This window comes from Colletotrichum gloeosporioides (genome assembly GCF_011800055.1).
Source record: "Colletotrichum gloeosporioides strain Lc1 chromosome Unknown consensus_71, whole genome shotgun sequence".
NCBI lineage: Eukaryota > Fungi > Ascomycota > Sordariomycetes > Glomerellales > Glomerellaceae > Colletotrichum > Colletotrichum gloeosporioides.
Genome location: NW_025544716.1, coordinates 436,992 through 462,689, shown reverse-complemented (window position 1 = coordinate 462,689; position 25,698 = coordinate 436,992). Strand labels below are relative to the sequence as shown.

General features: G+C 56.4%; 5 protein-coding genes across 5 annotated transcripts; 2 read left to right on the top strand and 3 right to left on the bottom strand.

Annotated features, from left to right (window-relative positions):
- Positions 1-61: 61 nt before the first annotated feature.
- On the top strand, positions 62-890 carry GCG54_00010306 (uncharacterized protein; the record flags this gene model as incomplete). Its single annotated transcript, XM_045410232.1, has 3 exons — positions 62-285; positions 352-645; positions 704-890. The coding sequence occupies 3 exons, from the start codon at positions 62-64 to the stop codon at positions 888-890; spliced, it is 705 nt and encodes a 234-aa protein (XP_045260187.1).
- Positions 891-5,304: 4,414 nt separating this feature from the next.
- On the bottom strand, positions 5,305-6,551 carry GCG54_00010305 (putative glycosidase crf1; the record flags this gene model as incomplete). Its single annotated transcript, XM_045410231.1, has 2 exons — positions 5,305-6,338; positions 6,458-6,551. The coding sequence occupies 2 exons, from the start codon at positions 6,549-6,551 to the stop codon at positions 5,305-5,307; spliced, it is 1,128 nt and encodes a 375-aa protein (XP_045260186.1).
- A 3,017-nt stretch (positions 6,552-9,568) lies between these two features.
- Positions 9,569-11,038, bottom strand: GCG54_00010304 (uncharacterized protein; the record flags this gene model as incomplete). Its single annotated transcript, XM_045410230.1, has 2 exons — positions 9,569-10,435; positions 10,496-11,038. The coding sequence occupies 2 exons, from the start codon at positions 11,036-11,038 to the stop codon at positions 9,569-9,571; spliced, it is 1,410 nt and encodes a 469-aa protein (XP_045260185.1).
- A 746-nt stretch (positions 11,039-11,784) lies between these two features.
- On the top strand, positions 11,785-13,397 carry GCG54_00010303 (Small glutamine-rich tetratricopeptide repeat-containing protein 2; the record flags this gene model as incomplete). The annotated part of the gene is made up of 4 exons (XM_045410229.1): positions 11,785-11,813; positions 12,120-12,132; positions 12,207-13,228; positions 13,280-13,397. The coding sequence occupies 4 exons, from the start codon at positions 11,785-11,787 to the stop codon at positions 13,395-13,397; spliced, it is 1,182 nt and encodes a 393-aa protein (XP_045260184.1).
- Positions 13,398-14,008: 611 nt separating this feature from the next.
- On the bottom strand, positions 14,009-17,704 carry GCG54_00010302 (Heavy metal tolerance protein; the record flags this gene model as incomplete). Its single annotated transcript, XM_045410228.1, has 6 exons — positions 14,009-14,386; positions 14,436-14,798; positions 14,854-15,184; positions 15,244-15,414; positions 15,463-16,874; positions 16,952-17,704. 6 exons carry the CDS (start codon positions 17,702-17,704, stop codon positions 14,009-14,011), a joined length of 3,408 nt encoding a protein of 1,135 aa, XP_045260183.1.
- Between the last annotated feature and the right edge of the window lie 7,994 nt (positions 17,705-25,698).

Below are 25,698 nucleotides of genomic sequence, written 5' to 3'. Positions count from 1 at the left end.
TTGGCTTTTCCTTCTCCGACCGGTGTAATCAGCAGAAGAAAACCATATTATGCGAGTTACGATGCCGACGAGGACACGGCTGCCGGTGGTGCTGCTCCTGTGCCTTGAGTCCGTGGTGGTCCTCGGCGCCCTGGCGCTCTTCGGCATCGCGTACCCCGACCGCTTCCGCTCGCGGCTGTGGCGGAACGGCGGCGAGGAGGGGTGGTGCTCGAACCCGCGACTGCGAATATATTTTTACGCAAACTACGAGGAACCGCCTGAGATACCCCTCATATGGAGCCAACGGTGAGTCTTTTCTTCCCCGTGATGTGTCGTTGCCGCATGTAAGCTGACCCTCGAGGTTTCCCGCAGCCTCACAACCTCCAACGCCGCGACAGCCGTCCTCTCCCTCGCCGTCCTCTTCGTCCGCATCACGATCGCCGCCCTCCACTACGACGCTCGCTGGACGAACACCGCCTACGACGCCGTCCTCGCGGGCCTGTGGGCGTGGAGTGCCGCAGCGCAGGGCGGTGCAGATCTGACGGACCCGGAGCACCTGATGCCGCGGCCGTGGTACCTCGTGCGCGGCTGCGAGAAGGCGTGGAGGGGGAACAGGACGTGGTGTAGGGTTGCAAAGTGGGAGTATGGGTGGGCGATAATGGCTGCGTACGTTTTGTTTCGGCTTCGTGGAGTCGAGACTGGAAAGTGCTGACAACGTCGGTAGGATATTCTACATTGCGAAGATTGTCGGGACGGCGGGGTGGATGGTGTACGAGAAGGGTAAGAGGGATGCGTCTCGGGAGGAAGATCTGACGAAGATCTGGAGGAGGGAGGGGGGAGGGTCGTACAAGGACGATGCGGATTGCTGTTCCGGGCACGATTCGGTCGAGTTGACGTCGTACAGATCGTAGACTTTGCCGCGGACGACGGACGATGGCGATGTCGCCATCTTCACTAACACGAGACACGAAATCACGACACGAACGAGTTGCCGCGGCATCAGGCATTATGGATATAAAGTTGATTGCAATCTCCACTTAACAACTACCGCGGGGAGGTTGAAGAAGTTCCTGCCATCAAAGAAGAGAACGTAGTCCGTGACCATGCAACACCCTTCCTGAACGTCCATTCCCGATCCGCCAAACTGGAAACCCATGACGATCAGAGCAACAGAGTCTTGACGTCGTTTATTTGTGCTGAGCGAGGCCGTGTTAGCAAAACCACCATCCTTGCCGAGGTGGGATGATGCAATGAAAACTTACGGGGCAGCCGGCGCAGGTGCAGTTCTTGCCGCAGTGGCAGGTACCGGTGGAAGCGCATCCGCAGCCAGACATGTTGATTGTGTGGTAACGTCCTTGAAGGTGACTTGATAGGTTTTGTGTTTGCTTGATGTTGACCGGAGTCTTTGGTTTGCTTGAGTGTGTGTGAGGTTGATGAATGGAAGAAACAGAGGGGAGAGGTGGCCGTGATCTGGGTGGTTTAAGTAATGCCACTGATTATCTAAGAGACACCGACTTGCTCCTGCTTCTGTTGCTGCTGACTTGCCATCTGAGAGAGAGGAAGGAGCCGGGCGCCCTCTGTTGCGCTCTTGCCCCTTCCCCTCCTGCTTGAGAGAGACGGCTCCTGCCAAACACGCCCGCCACATGTTCTCCAAGGGAAGCGCTAGTCAGCCGCCCAGTGAGCAGCTGGTAATGCTAGCTCCCACGCCGTCGAGGGCTAGAAGGAAGGTCCTGCCTCCTGTGCTTGCCTTTGCCTGCGTCTCTCTTTCCCACACGCAGCAGGTAAGTTAGGTAACAGCAGGTCGGTAACAGCAGTCGGGAACCCCCCGCTCCTGCCCGCTCCCGACCTTTCCCACCAAGCAGACGGTTCGGAAAGAAAGAACAAAGTGGCGAATGACGTGCAGCCGCGACTGAGCTGGAGGCTAGGATTCATCGTCACCCGCAGCACACTGTGCCCATTCATCACAAGGTCAAACCCGACTTCTCCCCTTCAACATCAAACCGCCCCCCTCACACTCCCAACCACCGTGCCACCGAACCACGCAAACGAACTGTCAAATGCCCCGGCGATTCAACATCCCCACTTTCCCACCGACAACGATACAGAGCTGATCGGGCCGGACTAATCAGACCGGGGTGGGTTCTGGCACTCTTCCTTTGCTGTTCGGCCCCCTGCCCCTCCCCCTGCTGGCTGCCATTTTGGGAAAGACTCGGCGTCTCGGCCAATGAGAAGGCGGGGTTGAATCTGAGTTCAGCCAGCGCAACGCCTTTCATTCTTTTGAAGAACTGCAAGTGCGGGGGAGGGGTCGGGTGCGGTCAGGCAGGAGGGATTTGCTTCTGCTTTGCTTCTCTCTTTCACAGATACCCGCCAGCTCGCTCGACGGAAGATCAGGGGTCCTCCCTTGACCACGGCGAACCTTGCGGCTGCGAGATCCGATCGCCATTGGGCCAATATCAGATAAACGTTTCACAAGCCGTCAAAATGACATACATATGGCAGTTTGGTCCCCAACGTAAAACCTGCCATCACGAGGGGAGAGGAGGAAACTCTGGCTAAGGCGGCACGAACAATAGAAAACAAAACAAAGCTTCGAGTTCGGATCATCTCGCACGCTCTCGGGAAGACAGGCCCGATAGCGAAAGTTGGGCAGCGCGCCCTCGGACAGTTGGCCCGTGTCTCTCGTACGGTACGGTTGGTGGCTGCTACGAGTCTGGTCATGTGCAACGTCTCTGGGATGAACGCCAGCCAACCTCTGCAGCGCCCCGTACATGATCGGCTGCGGTCTAGATATGCAGTTCGAACCCGTCGAAGGAAAAAAGAGCACCGTTCGCGGCGCCGTGCAGCATGCAGGTGTGCGTCATCCGACAAGTGGCGCCGATCAAGACGCTCCGGCGGGGTCTCTCAGGGCTTAGAGCTGACTTTGCAGAATTGCTACCCGTGGCTACCACGTAGCATCTCCTTTGGCGTTGAACGATATTGTCCACGTGAGAACATCTTGCCGAGTGTTTTCCTATCTGGCGCACGGAAAGCAATTCCACCCGGGTTACGAAGAGTCCGAGGTGCTCGCGATTGGGTGGTTCATTATCCTTATCAGCGGGCGCAGTTGAGGATCGCACTTGATCTGCCGGCGCCGGCTAGATATAATCGCCTATGCTTGCCTTGTGATGTTACTTGGAGGGGGCGTGGTCACGCTCTTGACGTAGGCATCTGAGGCTTTCCGGAAGTTGAGGAGCGGTGTGCGCGGTATACTCTGTGATGTGGTCATTTGGTTGGTTCGCGAGAGTCGGTCATCCGGTACCTACTGTCATCTACACATGGAATAGACAGACGAAGCTTAACACTCGTAACCCCGAGACACGCTTGATACGTATTCTGGGCTGGCTTTCGAGATGGTGTCAGTAGGGACGTTGATTCTAGGACTTGCTACTTGGGCAGAACAACTCTGTTGATGTTAACCGTCACTATGGCGGAACCTGCCCTCATTGAGAATTCTCCGGAGCCGATTTACTAGACTTAACGGTCAATTTTGCCTACCGTTTGAACTCAACATCAAGCGGCTCGATTCCCCAAGTTGTTATGAGGACTGAGTATGCCCGCGACACCCCAAAGCCCAGGGGGAGATATGGTTGTGTGGATGTAAGATCGACGGAGCTGACTTTAGTCAGATATATAGCGATTCAAAGCTCTTGATGATGATTCGGACGAAGGCAGACACATGGTAGAACTAACGAGGCACTTGGGTGAAATGGAAAGGGTGGACCAAAGTCACGAGGCTATGACGGTCCTAACATGATAATCCCCCACGCCGCCGAGCCAATAAGCCAAGAACCAACGTAAAAGCGATCGCATGACGCAAATCAAGTTGCAGCAAGGCGTTCTGGGGAGCACACACGCTATTGTAAACTTGCGGGTAGACATAATATTCCCAATCTACCCTGCATTTAACGGACGTGTGGCTGTACAGAGGAGAGATATCGCTATGCAGGCGGAGACTTCTGATTGCCGAAGGAACGGCTAAGGCGACATGGACAATAAACATGATACTAGGGATAGATACAAGGACGATGGTAAACGTAGGTAGCACTTTGCCCGGGGAGCTAGAGGTGAGCACCCATTGGCGTGGCTATGATATACCGGCAGCATTCCTGAGAACGACACCAGTCATCGCGCCAGAGACGTGCCGCATTTGAGGCTACTCCCGGCTTCCACCGTCGATATGTATGTTCACGGAAAACCGTGCGACATTCCGAGGACGCGCCGCCACTTGAGTTCCATCTGTAGGCGTGTTGGGCTGGGGGGTGTTTCTGTCATCCTCGAGAGGGACTTTCGTCGTGGGGTCTTTGGGACCGCAACACCAATACTGTGAAATATTCGGCAGCCGCATCTCACATACTTAGTTCCGGAAGGGACCGTCTCAGCCTAGACGGAGATTCCAATAGGCCGAGCCGCGGGGCCAACAGCATTTCTGTTTAATATCTCTTTGTACGTCTCGTCTCAGAGCATCTGGATGGCCCTCACGCAAGGCTCTATTTTATGCTCTCGTAGCCGGAAGGCCTTGTTTCCATCCTGTGCTCGCCAAGCACGAGCTCTTGATTCCAGACCGGAAGGGTGCGTTTAGTCGCTGTTATATCAAAGACATACACCCGTGGAAATCGCACCAAAACTACCTTTATTCCCGTGAAACCTGGGAAGCTATATGTAAGTTGCCTGATAGCAGAAGCCGCAAACAGATCAGGCAGCAAAGCGCGTCAAACTGGCTTGCTGGCTGGTGGAGATGGCCTCATGTGGTTTAGTCGGATCGATAGTCGGGTTCGTGTTACGACGCAGTGTTACGCGGCCCAACGTCCACTCATATCATCTACATGCAGGTGAGGGGAATGATGACCTGATTGAGGCTCTGGAGCGGCAGGTAACACAATCAAATCTGGACTAAACCAACTTCATGTCCGTTGCTGGTGGGTTTGGTTGTGTTTGTGGACTCCTTCTTTCGATGAATGCAAGACGCGTGGGCATAAATCACCCCAGCGCATGTCCCCCAGAGAAACCATTATTATGTGCTCTTTATCGCTGATGTAGACACCTACCGAGAGTCACGGAGGTCGCGGCATGTTCACTGGGGCATTTCATGTTTTTGACACAATGTTTTTGAAATGGTGCTTTGTTTTAAAACAAATTGGTATATGATTTCAAAATAACAGGACCCTTTTTCCCGTCCCATATTATACAAAAGTCAGGTAGTTTTCGTCGTGGACACAGGTAACCCATAGAACCCATAAAAATGTAGAATCTAATACACACACAATTCTCGATCGCATCTTGTCTCCTCTAAAACAGACCAGCAAGCGCAACAAGGACACCGCCAAACAGCGCGCTGCCAGCGACGGCCTGGACGTTGGCCGCGCCCGTGGCGCTCGCGCTCGCCGCAGCGCCGGACTGTGTCGCCGTGGGCGCGACGGTGGGCTGCATCGTCGTTCCTCCTGTGGTGGTTCCATTCTTCAGCGGGCCGGACGAAGCGGAGGCGGCGGGGAGTCCAGAGGAGGCCGTCACGGAGACGGAGCCGGAGGCAGAGGAGGGAGAAGAAGAAGAGTTGTTACCTGAGGAGGTGTCGTTCTGGCCCGAGTTGGTGCTGTCGCCGGCGGCGGAGGCGGCGCCGAGGACGATGCTGTCGTAGCTGCCGCTCTTATCGCCGTAGGTGTAGCTGCCGGCGGGGTTGGCGTTGGTGATGGAGACGGACTGGACGGTCATGGTGTAGGGGGCCTTGGTGTAGTCGGTCTCGCCGCCGGCCCAGGTGATGGTGCCGGCGCTGTTGTCCGGGTCGCCGCCGGCCCAGATGCCGAGGCGCAGACGGGCGGGGGTCTGGGGGAAGTTCTGGCCGCCGAGGGCGTCGGCGTAGTTGAGGGTGCGGACGAGGGCGCCGTCGATGTACCACTTGACGGCCTCCTTGGTCCAGTCGATGGTGTAGTTGGTGGAGGTGCCCTGGGAGTCGGCGACGGTGTGGAAGGCGCCGCGGTCGTAGGAGGTGGTGTTGCCCTTGCCGAAGTAGTTTGTCTGGACCTCGGTGTTCTTGCCGCCGAGCCACTCCCAGTCGACCTCGTCGAGGTCGTCGGACTCGATGACGACGGAGGAGACGATGCCGGTGCCGGGGGCGGCCTTCATGAGCACCTCGGCGCGGCCGAAGAAGAAGTACCACGAGGTCTCGATGGTGGGGGCGTCGCCCTTCTTGTTGAGGGTGAACTCGGCGCCATTGGAGCCGTAGGTGATGTTGCCGGCGGCGGTGGTCCAGGCGGAGGTGTCGGCGCCCTTGGTGAAGTCGACCGTGTAGGTGGACTTGTCGAGGCCGGGGTTGGCGGGGCAGGTCTCTGCGGGAGGGTGTTAGTCTGAGCGGAACATGCGAGGCGGGAAGTTTATCGTGAAAGGGACATTGCGGTTCTTGACATCGCGGACTTGGATGATGGGATCTCGGGAGGGTAAAACTTACTCTTGGTAGGGTCGCAGTCGGTGAATGTCTGAGCGAAGGTGGAAGAAGCCAGCAGGGCCACGAGGGACGCCTGGCGAACGAAGGACATGGCCATCTTTGCGATGTATTGCTGGCGTGTGGTATGTGTATGTGCGTGTGTTTGTGTTGTCGTTTCTAATCTCAACCGGCGAGGAACAACCCTCTAACAATCAATCAAAAACGGGCGAGAGAGAAGATATGGGGGGTGGATATGAACGAAAGTTTGAGGGAAATGGACTTCAAGGAAGGGAAAGAGGAAAGAGAAGTAGGTAGTAGAAGCAGAAGAAACGAGAGACTATGGCTTCAGTTCAGGAGTGAGTGGTATTACCATGGATTGGAAAGAATCAAAACAATACCCGCCCCCTTATGTCACGGGTGAAGCGGGTCATGGTCTCCATTAAAGAAGGGCAGACAGACACTCGTGAGCAGGCACAGCTGAAGGCGAGGCAGGCAGGCGCACGTCTCCGTACCTGCCTCTGCCTGTCTGTAATGTGGTGGAGGGTGTAAAAAAAGCGACACTGGTCTTCTCATGGGATTAACCCAGGCTTGTTTGAGCATGTACCAGGGGCTGGCGGGGTGGATAGGCCAGGGGTGTTGCCGCAGTCGCCAACCAACCAGGCGATTTCAAGGAGGCTGACGTACGTTTGAGAAAGACCCGGCACCACCACGGCACCCAACTGCCATTCGCGCCTCCCGAAGGCATTGGGTGGAGCACCTGCCATGGCAAGAAGCAGGAGCCAGGAGCAGGGCCAGGCGGTTGCTAGCTGAGGAAGGATGATGGAGCAGCTGGGCAGCGACTGACTGCACCCTGGGTTATTACAGGGGCCGCGTAGCCCGGGGTGGCTGTACATTTGCGCCCACCATCCGATGTGCCGGGAGGCCGTCCACCAGTCTCATTACTTTGTAGTCAAGACCCTCAATGGAAGACCTCCAAGTTGCCTAGCTGCCGTTTGGCCGCGCTTGTCTCGTGTTTTCTCTCCTCTGCCCACCAATCCGCAGAGAGTTGGGCCCGTTTGCTATACTTAGGCAAAAGACATGTTTTCATCCAATAGAGGAGCCTTCATGTGAACAGTGTCTTAGAGTGTTGGTGTGCAGCGCCCAGAACAGCAAAGCACCCAATCAGACGTGAGCATGATGGTGTCGTCCGATGGGGCTAGAGGATGGTGAGACGGACTGGCCAACCGTTGGACGCACCTTCTCAAACTCGAGTGGCTGGAGCACTGCCAATTAGGGTGGCTTGGACCCTCCATCCCCCAGGAGGGCTGGGATGGCTGACTGATGAGCAGTCTGAACCAAAACCTATCCATCCAGCTGTCGCTGTCGATACTGGGCTGTTGCTTCACGACAACCACCCATGATCCCAGCTTTGGTGATGTACCTACCATAATACTCAGTACATACACGTAGACTCTCGAGACAGCAGAGAAGAGAGGCGCCGCGAAAAAAAGAGGCCAACTGAGGGAGGCAATACCACCTCCAGGCTGTGCAGTTCAGACGAAACATGCTTTAAGCTCACCATTGTTCCCACCATCTGCCTCTTCGCTGCCACTCTTGTCCCCTTCTTTTTACATCATCGACCAAGCAAAAAAGCTGCAACACAGCCATCCATCGCAACCGTGCCAGGTTTCGCCAACTCTAAAACCACCGGGGGGGCCTCCCTTCCCTCCATCCCTCCGCCTCCATTCACAAGCGATGTTTCCACAACTGCGGGAGGGAACACGAACCGAACCCAAGAACCAAGAAACCCACGAAAGGCGATGTATCATGTTCCCACAGTCCGGGCGGTAAATTCCTGGACCTGCATTGCGAAAGAGAAGGAATGCGATCCGCCAAGTGAAGTGACATCTGCAGCGTCACCTCAGATCGGATCCCGAGCGCCCATCCCGCCCGTGCCTATCCCCCCGTGCCCCCGTCCGCCCGCCGCGATCCCTCAGTGTGTCCCCCCCCTTTTTTTTATCCTCCTAAGGCGGCCTCTACCGTACCATCCCGCCGGCCGCCCGCGGGCATTTCCTTAGCGCTGCGCGGCCTCGGCAGCAGATCTCTGGGCCCTGGGGGTAACCCGCCAGCCCAGGCCAACCCAGCCCAGCCAACCGCCGCCCAGCTCTTGGCGGACGTGCCTGCCAGGGGCTCAGGGCTGGGAAACCAGATGACGACGTTAATTCGCCGCTTCCTTGCGACCTCCCAAAGTCAAATCGCGGGTGATGTACGGATTGACACCCCGAACAACTTGTTGATCACGTTGTTTAATTCCTGTTCCTTGCATACGCCACCAGCGTGCGGTTTGTGCATGTGCTAATCAGAAAAAAGTTGGACAAAAATCGGGGATAGGGCCGCAAGGACCGTTATTTCGATCTTCAATCCATCGCGGTCGTCCTCCATTTTCATCTCCACAACTTTTTGTAGGACTAATCAATTCGTGTATTCCGCACGGCCGCGACGACGGACGCGGCGGTTCTAGAACCCTTTTTGGGGAGGACTGGCCGAGCCGCAAACAGGATTGAAAGGAACTGGCCCGACGGCTTGTTTTCCCCCTAGCGTTCGGGATTTCCAAGATTAGTTCAGGACAAGTGTAGGTCCTTGGCAGCCGTTGAGGTTTCCAACGGCTTGTTTCTCTTTGGACACTCAGGCTGCGGCAGCTGGGTCTGCGAAAGGCCAATAGCATCAAATTACTCAAGATCCGCTTTGACGCTGTTCGATCCCCTTCAACAGCTTTCTCGGGGATTTCGCCATATACCATCTGGAAGTCGCATCCCATCGATCCATCGACTGAGCTTTGACTCACTTGTCCGATGAACAAGGTTGCCTCATTTGACACTCCCAACGCCGTTGCGGACAGGCGATGCCGTTATCAACGGCCAGAAAGTATGCAGCAAGCACTGCATTCAAAGGCTCCTCACAGAGTCTTAATTATATTTTCTGAAACTTCCCATCGCACCCGCCATGCCCCAAGTCTACTCATACAACAGGGAAACAAGAAAAAAGGTATTCCCCCCGAGAATCCTCCGCCAACGCCGTGATATGCAACTGTGTATATGTCCCTCTTGTGTATGACACTGCTGTTCTGTCTGTACGCCGTCGTCTTCAACTCCATGCTCAGGAAGACGCGTTGCCCCTACGCCGGTCCACGTTCCTCACCTTCCGGAGGGGCTTGTTCTGCGCCATACGGTACTTGGTATATAATCGGAACGCGTCGCGGAGCACGATGTACATGCACCCGCCCACCAGGTTGCGGCCCCATTGGTCCTGGAGCAGACCCGTCCGCACCCGGAACCGACCGAACCCGTTCGGCGGAGCGGTGAGGTGCTTCGGCAGCGCGAGACGCAGGAGCTCGCCGACGCCGGCAGAGATCATGGGAAGTAGAAGCGTGCTCGCGAGAGCGTTCGTGACGTCGCGCAGGCTCGTCTGAAGGGGACGCTGGCGGGCCGCGGGCGCCGCTTGCGCAGGCTGTTGAGCAGGCGCTGCGGGCTGGTTGTTCTCCTGCGGCTGTCCCTCCACGCCAGCAGCAGCCTCAGCGGCAGCGTTCACCGCGTTTGCCCTCTCCTCCTCCGCGGCCGCATCTTCCATCTCCTCCACAATGATCTCAAGATGCGCCATGCCGTCTCCGTCCTCCATCTCTGCTTCCTCCACCTCTACGTCGACGGCAACATCGGGGATATCCAGCATGTCTATCGCCGCATCGAGCAACCCCCCGACGATGCCAATGTTCCGCTGCCCGTCTCCGCCCTGCCCGCGAGCGCGGCGCTGCTCTCTGCGCTCTTGTCGGTTGGCCTGCTGCGGCGGCGGCGGCGGCTCCGGCAGGCCGGCCAGTCTGCGCTCCCACCGCCGCTCATACTGGCACACAAACTCGTGGTAAATGTTATTGTACGCTGCCCTTATGTACGGAAACGCCGCGGCGGCAAGTTGGGGGGACGGCGGCCACGAGAAGAAGTTGTCATCGCGCGCCATGTGGAAGACGCCATACTGTGGGAAATATTCGTTAGCTAGCCATCAGGATGCAAACGTAGGCATATAGGTTCTTACGAGCGCCGCTGCGGGCATCATGAAGACGTTGCCCAGCACGGGGAACGACTGTCCAATGATCAGGGCCGGCGCAATGGTCGGCAGCGCGGCGACGTGGATCCAGTTGACCGTCGGCACACCCCGCGGGTTCCTCTCGTTGAAGAAGAATCTGTACGTAGCCTCGGGCCCGGCGAAGACGCGCACTGCGATGTTACCGTACATGGCGAGGCCGACCCATGTCCCGGCGCCGATGCCCCCGAGGATCAGGCCCGGGGAGATCTTGCTGAAGGTCTTGTAGATCTGGTTGCTCAGCGCCAGGGCCGGGTCCCACGGCTCGTCAATGTTGATGAGGGCCTTGCAGACGGGACATCGGATCTCCTTGTTTTCGCGCTCGAGGTCCGTCACCCATTCGATCATGCAGTCCTGGTGGCCCTCGAGGGTGCAAGGACACGGGTGCACCCAGGCGGACTGCGAGGCGCCGGCCTCGTTCTCGTCGCTGAGGCAGATGAAGCAGCGGCGCAGGCCATCTTGAGGCGGCTGAGGCCGAGGAGCGCCGTCGGCCATGGTTCGTGGGGGTGGTGGGCTTGCGGACGTCCCTCGGCTCGTCGGGATCGGGGTTTGAGAAGGTGTCGTGTGCGCGCGAGCCTGGAAATGGCCGGGTTGCGGGTGTCGCTGGGTGCTCAAGGGGTTTGTCGGTTGAGTATTCTAGCGCATGTTATGTTCGATTTGATGTTAGCACCGAGAGTGTTCGGATCGCGAATCAGCCGCAGCCAGCGGTGGTGGTGGTGGTGTTGAAATGTTGGTTCTGGCCAGCCTGATTGCTTGCTGAGAGCTCGAGCCAGTGTGACATCAGCTTGGCGGGATGGGACGTGGAGGTTCGCAGTCAGCGACCGAGGTGGAAGTGGAGGGTGGGGTCCACGTGGCTGTCAGTCGATCTGTGGCTGTGCTAGCGTTCGATATCAGCCACACATGACTTTGAGCTCTCAGCTGATTTCCATCTACGGTAACTTGCTTTGATGGTTTCTGGCAGAGTAACATCGGCTTGTGGATATTTCATTGCTGATTGACTTTGGCTGCTGGCTTCCGCAATAATACGCAACCAAGACTGGCCAGAGTTGGGACATGCCCCTGGACTGTTGCTTTTACCTAGGCTGCTTCACTGCGGACGACAGCAGAAGACTGCCCCTGATGTCTCTGCAAGAATGCCTTCCAACTTAGGGTCACAGGCAATCCTGTGAACCAAACCCACAATCGGAAACTTGAAATCATTCACGAAAAGTCCTGGTCCTACCTCACAATCTCATAGTCTCATGCCCAACCGTCGTACCGAATCAGCGGGGTAACCCAACCGCCTTTCACTCCAGCCCAGGTTTCCCCCCAAAAACCCCACATCACCCAACTCGCACTGGCACCAACTGGAACCTTCCAGCCATACAGCGCCGTCACAAGCCCAAAGCCAACCCAAGCGGTACCAAGCAGTCCACACTGGTGCAGCCGCAGGCCAAAGCAGCCCCTCACCGAGGAGCCTCCTCGCGAAAAACCACAGTCCCCTTTCTCTTCACATCTAGACACCGTCACCATCTACCCTCCTCCCCTTTGATACCCCTTTCGACAGACCTCTTTTTCTTTTCGGTATATCTAACAGGTCCATCAAGATGGTAAGTAACGCCCTGCCCCGTTTCTTCGCAACCACCGCAGAAAAACCCAACTGACCCCTCCTCCCCCTCCACAGGCCTCAACCACAAAGCAGCGCCTCGCCGTCGCGATCTGCGAATTCCTCTCCTCCTCCGTATCCGACGGCACCCTCCCCGCCGACGACAAGGACTCCGTCGACGTCGCCATCCAATGCATCGCAGACTCCTTCAAGGTCGACCCCTCCGACCCCAAGCAGCTCGCCGACGCCGTCGGCACCCAGAACCTCTTCCAGATCTACGCCGTCTATGAGTCCCTCAAGAAGGCCAAGGAGCAGAACGCCCCCGCCGCTGCCGAAGGCGCTGCCGCTGGAGCTGCCGCCGCCGCAGCTGCCGCAGGCGGCACCACCCCCAAGGTCCCCACCGACGCCGAGAAGAAGGACGCCGAGGCCCTCAAGTCCAAGGGCAACGCCGCCATGGCCACGAAAGACTACCCCGCCGCCATCTCCCTCTACACCCAGGCCCTCGCCCTGCACCCGACCAACGCCGTCTTCCTCTCCAACCGCGCCGCCGCCCACTCCGCCGCGAAGGACCACACCTCCGCCAAGTCCGACGCCGAGGCCGCCGTCGCCATCGACCCCACCTACACCAAGGCCTGGTCCCGCCTCGGCCTCGCCCGCTTCGCCCTCGGCGACGCGAAGGGCGCCATGGAGGCCTACGGCAAGGGCATCGAATACGAGGGCTCCGGCGGCTCCGAGGCGATGAAGAAGGGCTTCGAGACCGCCAAGCGTCGCGTCGAGGAGATGGAACAGGAGGAGGTCGACCTGCCCCGCTCGTCTCCCGGCGCCGGCGGAGCTGGCTCCGGAGGCATGCCCGACCTGAGCAGCCTCGCGAGCATGCTCGGCGGAGGTGGTGGTGCCGGCGGCGGCGGCATGCCCGATTTCAGCCAGATCATGAACAACCCTATGTTCGCCAGCATGGCACAGAATCTGATGAGCAACCCGGAGTTGATGGGCAACCTTATGGGCAACCCGCGTCTCAGAGAGATGGCGGACCGCTTCGGTGGCGGTGGAGGCATGCCTGACCTCAACAGCCTCATGTCCGACCCGAGCATTGCTGAGATGTGAGTTTTTCTTACCTGGACGAGCTTGTGGTCGCATACTAACATATACAGGGCCCGTAACATGATGGGAGGCGGCGGCGGTGCGGGTGCGGGTGCAGGTGCTGGCGCTGGTGCCGGTGCCGGTGCCGGTGGTGCTGGTGCTGGTGCTGGTGCGGGCCGCGGCAACTAGGCTTGAGGATTCTGTCTAGTTTTAATCCCTCGTTGGAAGAGGAGTGTCGTTTGGTTGCGACGACAAAGAGCTTCAAGTTGAGGCTCACCTAGAACCACCTTACGTCGAGATATATATGAGATACCGATGCATGAATAGAGGACCATTCACGGCCTGCCACCAATCAATCGCGATGTGTGGAAATTGTGCGCGCATTTCAGCAATACAACAGTCTTTTCGATTGAGGCTTTTCTGATCAGTTTGCCGCCCGCCAATACTTGTACATCCCAATCTAATCTAAGAAAACGTCTTTTTAATCTCTACTTTTGTCCGCCACGAGTTTTAAAAACCTTTCAGCGCCAATTTTTTGTGTCCTTACGGTAAAATAACTGACCGTCTCTTCATACTGACATAGGAAACCCACCCTTGATCTTCTAACATGCCGGCTTGCGCAGACCCCTCCGTCTAGATAATACCATGTAGCCCACGCGGCTGTCAAAGGGGCAAGGCGGCAGACTAATTTGGTGTTGGTGGTACAAGGACCCAAGGCCAAGAATGGTGCAATGAATCATTCAATGTGTGAAGAAGAGAAATGTTGTAGGAAATGTAGGTCAAGTGTGCCGGTTGCCGGCCTAGGCCTGGTTGCCAGAGCGAACGGGTGTTCCGGGTGTTTTGTTATGGTTCTGACGACCTCGCCACCGACCACCTCTTCCACGGTGAGACCGTCCTCGACCGCCCCGAAATTGGTTCGATTGATGAGGTGGATGGTCGGAAGACAGCGCAGGCGCGGTAGGACGAGTGTTCTCTTTTCCAGAGGGTACCGACTCGGACTTGGTAGGAGAAATCGAGGTTGGTTGGTGAGGGACATTGAAGTTCTCAGAGGATTGCTCATGGCCCCTGTTGGTCGGCGACATCTTTTTGACGACGACGGTCACGGGAGTAGTGATCTCCCTGGCTGCCGGGGTGGTAACCTTCATAGGCAACGCCGGAGCAGACACTCGTCGTATCTCCTGCAAACCAGTCAGCGAAGAACATAACGCACCCTTCCAGAGCACTTACGGGACTGGAGGTGTCGGTTTCGCCATCGTCCCGGGATCCGTCATCGTCTGCCGGCTGTCCAGTGGATTCGCTCTTCGAGTTAAAGCGACGGCTGGTCGGGTGCGGAGTTCTAAGCTGAACGTTCATTTTGATCACGGTGTCTGCGCTCCCGCCGTCGGAGTCGTCTCCGTTGTCTCCTACAAGACCTTTTACCGGGGTTTCCGAGGGAAAGTCGCCGTCAGATGACGGGGAGCTGGCCCAGTTCTTGACGCGTCTACGGGTCGGCGAGGCAGTGGGAGTCGTGAAGAGAACTCTGGAGGCTGCGTGGACGAGAGCCGCAGTCTTGGGGGTAAACTCCGCAGCAACAGGGTTCAGCTTGGATCCCTAGGCACAATCAATGGTTAGAATCTGTCAAAGATGAATCTTCGACTGACTCTACCTCTTTCTTGTGACCATTGGGCTTGCCCTCGCTTCCGTTGTTGGCGTCATTGGCCCCCTTTCCGTTCTCATCGTGGGCGGAATCATCCTTCGGCTTCTTGCCGTTGGCTTTCTGTGTGTTGACCGACTCGGACGTCTCGCCACCAGTGGCGTCAGTCTGCTTTCCGTCGGTCGGGTCGTCGTCCTTGGGTTTCAAAAACGTCTGCTTGGACCACAGATCGGCATATCTGCCTTTGGCAACGACCAAGTCAGCGTGGTTGCCCTGCTCAACAACCTCGCCATCTTCAATGACCACAATGCGGTCAGCATTCATGATCGTGGACAGGCGGTGGCTGATGCATATTTGGTTAGCAAATGGGGCAGGGTGGGGGTCGAGGCAAGCTGAACTTACGCAACGATGAACGTCGTTCGACCCTTGCAAAGCTGCATAAAAGAGTGCTGAATCTTCTGCTCAGTGTCGGTGTCCACGGAGCTGGTGGCCTCGTCGAGGAGAACGATCTCGGGCTGCTTGAGGATGGCACGAGCGATAGCAACACGCTGGAGTTCGCCGCCGGAAAGTTTACTGCCAAAAGTCAGCTTCGATTCCATCCGCAGGTTCCAAGTTACTCACATTCCACGCTCACCAACCCGCGTGTTGTAGCCATCGGTGAAGGTCACGATCTTATCATGAATGCAAGCTGCCCTGCAAGCGTCGAAAACTTCATCGTCCGAAGCCGTGATTCTGGCGTACCGAATGTTGTTCATAATCGTGTCGTCGAACAGGATGGGGTTCTGAGGGACCAGGCCAATTCGGTCACGGAGGCTGTGGAGATCCACATCACGGACATTCTGTCCATCGATGAGAATGGTTCCTTCGGTCGAGTCGTAGAAGCGATTGAGCAGCTTCAACATGGTGGACTTGCCGGCACCAGTAGCGCCGACGAAAGCCACAGTTTGGCCACCGGGAACAGAGAGGCTGATGCCGTTGATGATCTTCTTCTTTTTGTCGTAGCTGAAACTGACATCTTTGAAATCAACATTGCCACCGACAAGCTTCAGCGGACGTGCGCCCTTCTTGTTGACAATGGTGGGCTGCTTCTTCATGATGTCCAGCAAGCGCTCGGCGTCGATAAGGTCGCTTCCTATCTTCTTACCAAGGCTCGCCATGAAGCGGAGTGGCGAGGTCAATTGGGCCCAGTACATCAGCAACATAGTCAGATCACCAGGCGTGGCCTTGGAGTTCTTGATTCTGTACACAGCCAGAACCGAGCCAGCCAGTAAACCGCACAGGAGGACAAGAGATTGGAAAGCTTGCGCGGTGAACCAACCCAGACGGACACGCTTTGTCCAGTTGATGCGGGTATGGATGGCGTTGGAGTAGCGAACATCCTCGTACGTGGTCTGGTTGAAGGAAGCGACGGTGTGCCATCCCGTGATTCCAGTCTGGCGTACGTAATGCTCGGCGTACTGTGCATTCACGTGGGCTCGTCGGCGCTCCTTCATGACTGCTATCATCTTGGTCGCAATGAACAGGAACAGAGTGCTTGTCGTAATAGTGATGAAGCCCTCGTACGGTCCAAGGGTGATGGAGAGGTAGACCACAGCAACGACCAAGTCGATGAGCATGGGAAGAGCCTGAAAGCATATGGACTCGAGCAAGTCGGAGATGCTGGACCCTCCGTACATGGCCAAGCTGATATCAGAGGTACTCTTGGAGTCGTGGAAGTCGGCCGAGAGGTTGAGGATGTGGCGATACGCAGCGGTGCTCAAGGCTCCATCAGCGTATACCTCGAGGGGGAGATAAAGCCACTCTCGCAAGAACTCAATACCGGCGTCAGAGGCGGCGATTCTCAGCAGACCGTAGATGCCCACACCAATCCAGGCACTGCTGAAGTCTCTGTCTTTGAGCTCATCGACAATAATACCGAACTGCCGGGGGATGAGCAGATTCAGAGCATTTCCGGCAAGGAGGCAGAGGCCAACAAGAACGAGGCGGAACTGTAGAGCTTTTTGACCGACGGGCCAGAAATAAGGAAAGAGAATCTGGACGTACGAATCAGCAAAAAGGTCACCCCAATGCAAAAATGCGACAAACGCCTCTTGGACGGAAGCCAACTTACCGTGAAGCCTTTGATATAGGTGAGCCAGTTACCCTCCTCCTGCAGCCGCTTCTCCATCTCTTCTTGGGCCTTCCGCTGGCGCTCCTCCCAGTACGACTCAGGCTGGCTGGTTGATCCATAGCCGGAACCCGAGCTCTGGCTACCGCTACCAGAACTGTTCAGACGTGACTTGGGATCATCTTGAGCCAGAAGAGATTGTCTTTCCTCATCGGTGGCATCTTCCTGGCTAGCCCGGATTCGCTGAACAACGTAAATCGAGAATATGGTCAGAAGGAGGTAGTACCGTAAGCCAGAGAAGACAAGGTGGCCAATACGGCAGTACTCAAAGGTGATGGAGTGTCGGAGGATGAGGTCTGGGACCGCAATGAAAGGCTCCAACACGATGGAGATGATCCAAGAGCCCCAGTAAGGAGTCCATACGGGGTGCTCAGTGTCCGAGAGAAAAGCAAGTTGGGTGCCAAAGACCAGAACGCAAGACAAGAGACCAATGACCTCGTGCTCCTGACCAATCCATTCTTGACGGATGATGGATTGGATGCCGATAATGGACAGCTGAGCGACGTAGGTCAGGACGAAGGCCACGAACAGGTTGACGATCCACGAGCGAGGGATATTTTCCTTTCCGGGGTTGGTGGAAGCCTTCAGTGTCTGAAGGGTGCAGACGGCAACGGCAGAAGCAATTACGAAGTACGTGAAGGCCGCGGCCGGATAGAGGTAGTGAAGGCTTTCAAGAAGCTCTTCGAGGGACGCCATTGCGGCGGATTAGGTGGTGGAGTTCGGTAGAAGCAAGCCGAAGAAGGAAAAAGACGCAACTAAAAACGATGGAGACGGACGAGATTGAAGAAAAGTGGACGATGGTAGAGACGAGCAACGGCTCAGAGGAAGATGGAAGATGGAGTTGAAGTTGGAGCTTGGACAGGACGCACGAGGCAGACAAGGTAGTCCGATGTCGAGCGCCGGCGGAAGCAAGGAAGACGCAGGACGGGGAAGACGGGAATGTGCTTGCCAGGCGTCTGGTCGATGTTTCGTTTCCTTCCCCGGAAGTCTGTTGGAGAAAAGGCAAGCAAGCGCCAACCGAGAGCTTGGATGAGATGGCCGTCGAACGGACCTGAGCGGGCAGAAGTCAGTTTCGTGTATTCCTTCCGGTAAAGATGTTGCAGAGAGGGCGACTGGGAAGTGACGCGAAGACGGCTTGGAGCACGGCGAACTTACCTTTGATTCCTTTTACCTCTAGAAAGGCGTATGAAGGAAGGGAGCGATGCCACACCTGCAAGGTACGGGATTTGATGCCACGATAACCCTGGCCAGATAGACGCTTCAAGTAAAGTACAGCCAGCCAAGCACCTTGCTGAGAACTTAGGTTCAGGTGCCAAACGGGAGCGGCCGCCGGATCCAATGACGAAAGGACACAGGAATTGACAAAGAGAGAGCTTGTGTTGAGCGTCAAGCCAGCGCAGGACCGATGCCCGAGCGGAGGGAACGTGAGCCAGTAAGTGACCCCAGTATCCTGGACAGCAAAGAATGGCTGAGGGCAGCAGGTCTCAGGAGAAGGCGGCCGATGCAGGGGATCGATCAGCTCCTGCCAAAGGCAATTGCGAGATCAATCTAATACCTGCCTCAGGGAAGGTACGGAAGAAAGGTACGGAGGTCACTCCGGTCAGATGGCACCTATATGGGAGGAGCCACGGCGGGAGGGAGGATCCAATTGGGGCAAGTCGAGGCTGTGTCCGTGTCCGTGATTTCCAGCTAGGAAGGTACGAGGTAGGTTGGTAACCGAAGGAAGGCAATGTAGGAGGTAGCTACCAAAGAAGCAGGAACAGTGTTGAGGCGGACGGGAAGGCGCGAAACTCGTAGTCCTGTCGTTCCTTCTCCCTGGACTCCCAAAAAAATTTGGACGTGAAAAATGCAACCGAAAACGTGTTGCTGCAAATCTCCAAACCCCAACCGTTCTGTCTCGCCTTGTCGTACCTCTCGGCTCGCCCTGCGTTAGGTCGCGCTGGTCAATGCAGGAGAGCGACTCTGGGCAGATTGAAGGGAATTCCTCTGCTTTGTGTAACGCCAGCAGAGGCCTTGTATCCTTGGATCAGGGTAGGCTGGGATTGAAATGAGATGCGAGGGAGAAGGGCGTGCAAGTTGCCCGCTGTACTGCGCGACCCTCAGATTCTGCAAGCACGCTCTCGTCACTCTTCGTCTCGCCCTGCCTACCGTGCCAAAACCTAATTCGAGCTCAAGCGACACGCTCTTCTGATTCCTCAGATGATGTATGTCGCCTCTCCCACATCTAACGGGAGCGTTGTTTGGCGAAGAGCCCCGGTCTCCGTGCCGCGTGCAGAGACAGACGTGGACGGCCACGTAGAGACACGTATCGATGTGCTGCAGATATGGTACGCTCCGTGTCGCCTCAGAGATTGGACAAGTGGCCCAGCTGACGGTCTTTCTTCTTCTAGACCTGCAGAGAGAAAAAGTTTTCCAGACAAGCAATGGAGAGAAAACAACAAGATTCCGAAAGAAGACGGTCGTGTTACCCGACCTGCAACTGCGCTGTTGCTTCGCCCACACGTACACACACACACTCACCACACCCCGGTAGCCGTGATGCGTGCTGCAAGCTGCGTCCCGTGTCCGCCTGGGTCGAGGCTCCCGTTGCCAACCTGTCGATTCCGACTGGATGATACCGAGCAATCAGTCTGAGATTGCCGCTGCAGATGCCCTTGTCAGATGGTGCTTGTCCAAGTGGTTGGTTCGCTATCGCCGTCGCCGTGGTTTGCCCTCGTACAGACAGTGAGATGCTGATCAAAAGACAGAACAAGAAACGTTGTTGGTTTGCGTGCGACAAGCTCGATGGGAGATATTTGGATCAACTGTTGAGGTTTCCGTACTGACTCAGATGCACATCAAGTGTCCATCAAGGTTCCAGGTCTTGCAAACAGATGTAATGACGCGCAAGTGGAGGTGGATACACCAAGATGCCCGTTTACCTAAGATGGCTGTCTGGTCCGTCAAGATGGGCTTCCCCGTCTGTTCCCATGCACCGGCCAGAGCCGTCGCAAACCAAAAAGAAAGACAGATTGGCTGACACCAGCAATGACACTTCGCGGAATGGGGCGAGCTTCTTCGCAAGTACGTGGGGTAGCTGGAGAAGTTAGGCCGTCGTGGTGGTGCGAGCGCGAACCTGACATCAAAGCCATCGTGGGAACGGACGGGAGTCTCGGACCTTTAAGGCATGTCGATATCGCTTTCTCCATCCTTCATGGCCCTCCGACGGCCTGGTGGCTGGCTCTGGGGTCGTCCAACAGCTGAACCAGCATCATTCACCGGCTTGCCTAGGTTCATACGGCATACCAAAAGCAACCCCAGACTGCCATGCCATCGAGGCTCGTTTAGATCCATGACGCGCGCACCTCCTGGCGGCTCTACTGCCTGTTTTCAGGCATCCAGCAGGCTCGTCTTACCCGTCAGCATTCTTAAAGAGCCCATTCCCCCGAGAAAATGCCATCGGAGATTACACGAGACAGTCGGTTTTCAAATTTGGTCCACATACAGAGCCTCATCGTGACTCACAACGGCGCGGCTCTGCTATTCATTGTGGTGGTTGCCGGAGGCCGCAGGCAATGAGCCAGTGATGAATCACAATGGGAAAAAGAACGAACGGCGGACGCTCAGCTGCCTAGACTTCGGTAGGCAGTGCTGAACAAGTAGCGGAATACCCCAGTCGGAATTTATGTTGGAGGGTTCCATTCTTACTGCCGACCCACGTCTTCCCCCTGGACGCGCAGCTGCAGCGACGCGCATTAGGGTGACCGGTGACCAACCGTGCCCCTGTTCTTCCAGTTGGCTCAGCAATTTTTTCCAACACTGCCCGACGGGCTTCTACGCGATGTCAGCCAACATATTGGGGGTCATGAACCATTGGTCTTGTGTCACGGTCAGCTTCTACCGCCGGGGCTCGGTTTGACCGCAGTAGGGAGTCTCTAGAGCATTCGGTCCCTCAGCTCGGTGATCACCAAAGCCAATCAAGGACCTGTATTCTCCAACAGCAGCATATCCAGCTAGGTAGCTGTAGCTGCAAGACTTGTGGCACGGATCCCTGGCGCTGAGCACTCTCAGTATCCCTGTCAGCATGCAAGGTACATAGTGCTGTCGCCTTGAGGTCTGCAAGCTGCAGTGAAAGCGCGTTCTATCAACGTCCATCTCCTGATGGTGCAGCCAGACGTCATCTTAGGCAGACTGCTATTACCAATCACCTAGTTTTTCTGCGAGACCCGCCACGAGTGCAGCATTTCAGCAGCATTAAGGTCGAATAAAAACCGCTGACCGGGCTCTTGGGCTTTCACACTTGGGCCGGCGCCAGCCCGTCATCCGATCCGGGCCAGCTTCCGGGCCTCCGTTGACAGCAAGCCCCAGCGCCGCTCACAGGATTGCGACCTTTCAGCATCCATGTCCGGTAACGAAGGTGCCGCTGAAGCGCCAAGCGACATCCTCCCGCGCTTCTGGCCTCCCCAGCCCACTATCGGATCTCCCTGTCTCACCGCCAGTGATCTCGATGGTCAAAAAAGCAATGTTGTCTGCACCCCTGGCTGGATTGCAAGGGCATCCTATTGCACCTTGCCTGTTCCGCGCATGGCCTTTTCAGCGGCACATTGGGTTTACATAGTACGACTGCAATTTACAAGTGAGCATTCGGTTCAACTTGCCCATGATCTGATCTGATCTTACGAGGTCCCTGACGAAAGGACTTCGCATATCCTTTCGGCCGATAAGCCGACTAACTGTTCAAAATGGTCATGGGCGAAAACCCACATTCCCTTGATGCTTAATTAAAATTGAAATGCTAATCCTGACCCTCTCCGCATCGGTTCCGGGTACTGTTGCCATCCGGTTCGGACATGCCTCGGTTCACCAACTTCGTGCCGCGTCTCTGTCACCTAGGAGTCCAGACAACGTCGCTAACCCATGCATTCCCCATGGCTTGGGCAAATGCTGAGCAAAAAGTCAAAAAAGCATAGAGTCGTGTGTTGACGGTCATTGAGTCTGAAGCTGTTGGCATGCCATCAGCTGGGATGTCCATGCCTAAACAGCATCTGATAAGCAAGTTTGGCTTGTAAACGGTGCTTGGCAATGAGAGCCTCATGTCGCCCTGCCCCGTTCGGACCCCGCCTCACCTATTCCAACGATGGAAGCTGTCTTGCTTCTGTCGTGGGGGTTCTGGGGGGAGTCAAGGCGTTTCTCGATCTGTGGACCTTCTTTGTAACCCCCAGCCTTTGGCAGGGGCGACGAGCCAGGGACAGAGCGGACTTGCACTCCTCGCCCGTCAAGGCTGACGGGGAATTACTGGCGGAAATGTGTGTGAGACACCACATGCCTGTGCTACCCTGCGGCACGCAAGTGCAAACCGATTTTTGAATTAGAATTCTTACGTCCGGATCGTGTCGGTGCCAGCCTGGCATGGTTGCAACTGGTATCTTGTTGCCTCGTACCGTGCTCGCGCTGCCTCTGTCGGGTCAGCAGGATCAACAAGCCTTGTGGCTTACTGGCTCGGGATGTCATATTACCTGGGTCAAGATGTTGGTGGTAGGACTTGCCCTGCAGGCTGGGGACTATCGATAGGGCCACGCATGGCATCTCAACCTCGCGAACCTCCAGGCCAACGTTACCGAGTCAGTATTTCTTGGGACGTTTGCGGGCCAAGGAGCTTTCCCGCTTGCTAGAAATCTTGCCATGCTCACCAGTGACCAGTCTACTACACAAGGGAATTACTTTCCGCCATCCATGCCACACTGAGACTTGCTTCATCCCATAGACGACTCAAGATAATGAGCTTCAAAGCGGCTAGTTGCCTCTTCGTGTCCATACGTGATGAGCCTAGGGCAGGGCAGGAACGGCGAGCGGTCGTTTACATCTTGGGAACCGTAGCAAATGGAAAGGTAAGCGACGACGAAGCGTAACGTACCGTGTACGTGCGATACAAATTCGTTGAGACGGGTATTTAAGACCACTAACCTGTCCAGCCTGGAGTGACGAGAGTCGGCCCCAATCGTAGTGTTGTCGGACCAGGAGGGCGAAATGTTTTTTTGAGCTTCTTGGAGAACATGTCGGTAAGCACAGCACGAACAATGAAAGTCAAGATACTTATGACACGACATCTTTTCGGGTTGTTCGACACGTATCATTCTGAATAACAGGGAGACAACGAGGGATCAGAACACTTACTATTGACGTGGGGTTTTAGAGTTTAAGCAATGCTACTGCTGGCCAGACGGACTGCAGGACCTCGAGTTTTGAGCTTTTTGCATCTGGCGGGGAAGAGGTACCCGCTGCCTTACAGATTGCCGTTGATTTACGATAGAAGATGGGGCATATTAAGTACCCTAAGGTAGGTTAGCGTCCTAAATGTGACACTGATTTTGCGAGCTGGCTGGTGAGTTCCCATATAAGGGCCTTTGGGACGCCCTTCAGATCTAGAAACGACGCAACAGATGGAAGAAGATCCTGATCAACATGGATATCCAAAGACAAGAAACGAGCTTGGAAGTACGTCCGCTAGATGAAGATATGGCTGACTGCCAAGAAGATCGCAGGGGAAAGAATGGTCATATTCCCTGTTCGTCTCCGGCCTCATTGGAATATTCGACCAGATTTGCGACCAATATACAGACCAATCACTGCCGTCGATGCCCAACGACTTGCCATCTTGAAAGGTGTGATGAGATTCCGCGTTGGTTATCGATGCTACTTTCAGGTAAAGCGTTGACTTTAATCGACACATTTGCCTACTTGAATCTGGAAGATGGTTCCGCTTTATACAGTAGCTAGATGCTTTAGACTTGCAGGCTTGAAAGACCACCACACTCATATTAATTGAGATCTCATGAGTATCATCAAGGTGAGATAGTCACAATGAGAACCTCCGCGTCTGTGGTATAGTCGCCATTTTCACATATTGACACGTTCGTGCCTTGTGGTAAGATAATTGGCATGGTGTTTGAAAGCAAATGCTCAAAGACTCCGTATTTGCAAGTGCTCGCCGCCTCGCATTATGCCCAGAGTGTACTCTCAAGATGACATGAATACCTTACGCCAAGAGCGGTTCGTGTACCCGAGGCATGGCTTCAAGCCTCCATCTCGCAGTCATGATCCGCTCGCTACAGACACCCGCGCAGTGTCATACCTCCGACAAGATGGTGATCTATTACTTCTGTAGTGCAAATGAGGAAGTTTCATAGCCCACCCTATAAGAGAGTTCACAGTAGATAAATCCAGTAAGAGCACTTGGGCCGGTGCTTCGTCCAGCTTGGACGAAAGCATAAATGAGTGACGACAAAGATTTCGAGAAACCCAACATTAAAGGGTTTCAGGAATATCTGCCTGCAAGTTACTGTTCACGATAACATACGTAGCAGTATTCACAAAGGAATAGGCACAGGAAGATGAAGACCAGAACAGGAGTCTATTGCTGCTTGAGCAGCCGAGACTATCGGTAACTATCCTGGGACAGAGGCCCGCAACGATCTCTGTCCCCTCTCAGTGTCTCATCATCGCAGTCGTCGTCGTCCCTCGTCGTGGTGGGGGAGGCGGAAGGACAGAACACCCCCTTCAGAAGGCGTGGTACTCATTGGCCCGCTCCTCGACACCCCTCATATACTCCTCCTCCGTCTGGGGAGGGGGAGGAGGAGGAGAGGGGCCCCGAGGATAGGCGGGGGACAAGGCTCGGGCGCGAGCGAGGTCCTCCTCGGTGAGGGAGGGGGGCGGCGGCAGACGAGCGCCATGGGGGAGGGCGCGGAGGCGGCCGGCGGGGTCCTAGGAGCACGGGTATTAGTATGTATGAAAGAAAGACGACGCCGAGAGACGGCGCCGCACGACAGGAAAGAGGTCACTTACAACCCAGCCACGACCGACGCCAATGCGCTCGCGGAGGCGAGTGGCCTGGGCGGACAGCTCGTCCGCGGAGTAGCCGCCAGGGCGAGAGGTGTCGGAGGTGGCACGGCGGCGACCCTCCTAAGGAGGCCTACCGTAGCCACCTCCGAGGAGGTCGTCGTCGCTGCCGCTGCCGCTGCCGCTGGCAGTGTCGCCAACGGTGCGGCGGCGGTGGACGCGGTTGCGCTCAGCAGCGCCAGGGATGGCGATGGGAGAGCTGGCGCGGGGGAGGGGGCTGGCGGCGCGGCGGACGGCGGGGGCCGAGGCAGGGGCCTCGTCGAAGGTGGCGCGCAGGGGGGTAGCAGCGGCGGCGGGGGAGGAGGCGGCAGACCCGTAGGAGGGGGTGCGGGCCGGGGAAGGACGAAGACGGACGCCAGCGAGGACGCGGCTGCGGGCGGTGGTGAGGGCGGGCGAGAGGGGACCAACGGGGAGGGCGGCAGAGGAGGAGGAGGAAGGGCTGGCGGGGACGGGGGTGGTGGCGGCGCGGGCACGGCGACGACCACGCTCCTCGAGGGAGGGGGAGGAGGAGGCCTCGCCGCTGTTCTGTATCGTCGTCGTCGTCAGTCTTCGTCCATAGAGTAATCGAGAGGGTCTGGTACGTACGGAGGCGGGGGCGTCGTAGGCAGGGCCGCGGGACATGGTGGGCGAGGGTGGTGGTATTTATCTGCTTTTGCGGTTAGATGGCTTCCTCAGTAGAGCAGTAGGGGTCGAATTACCTGAGGTTCTTAGAGAAGGTGAAGGACGATGCTGGACGCTAAAGACGACAAGGACGGCGCTGAAATCCAAAGACGGACGACGACGAAAGCCAAAGATGAAGAAAGTCAATGACGATG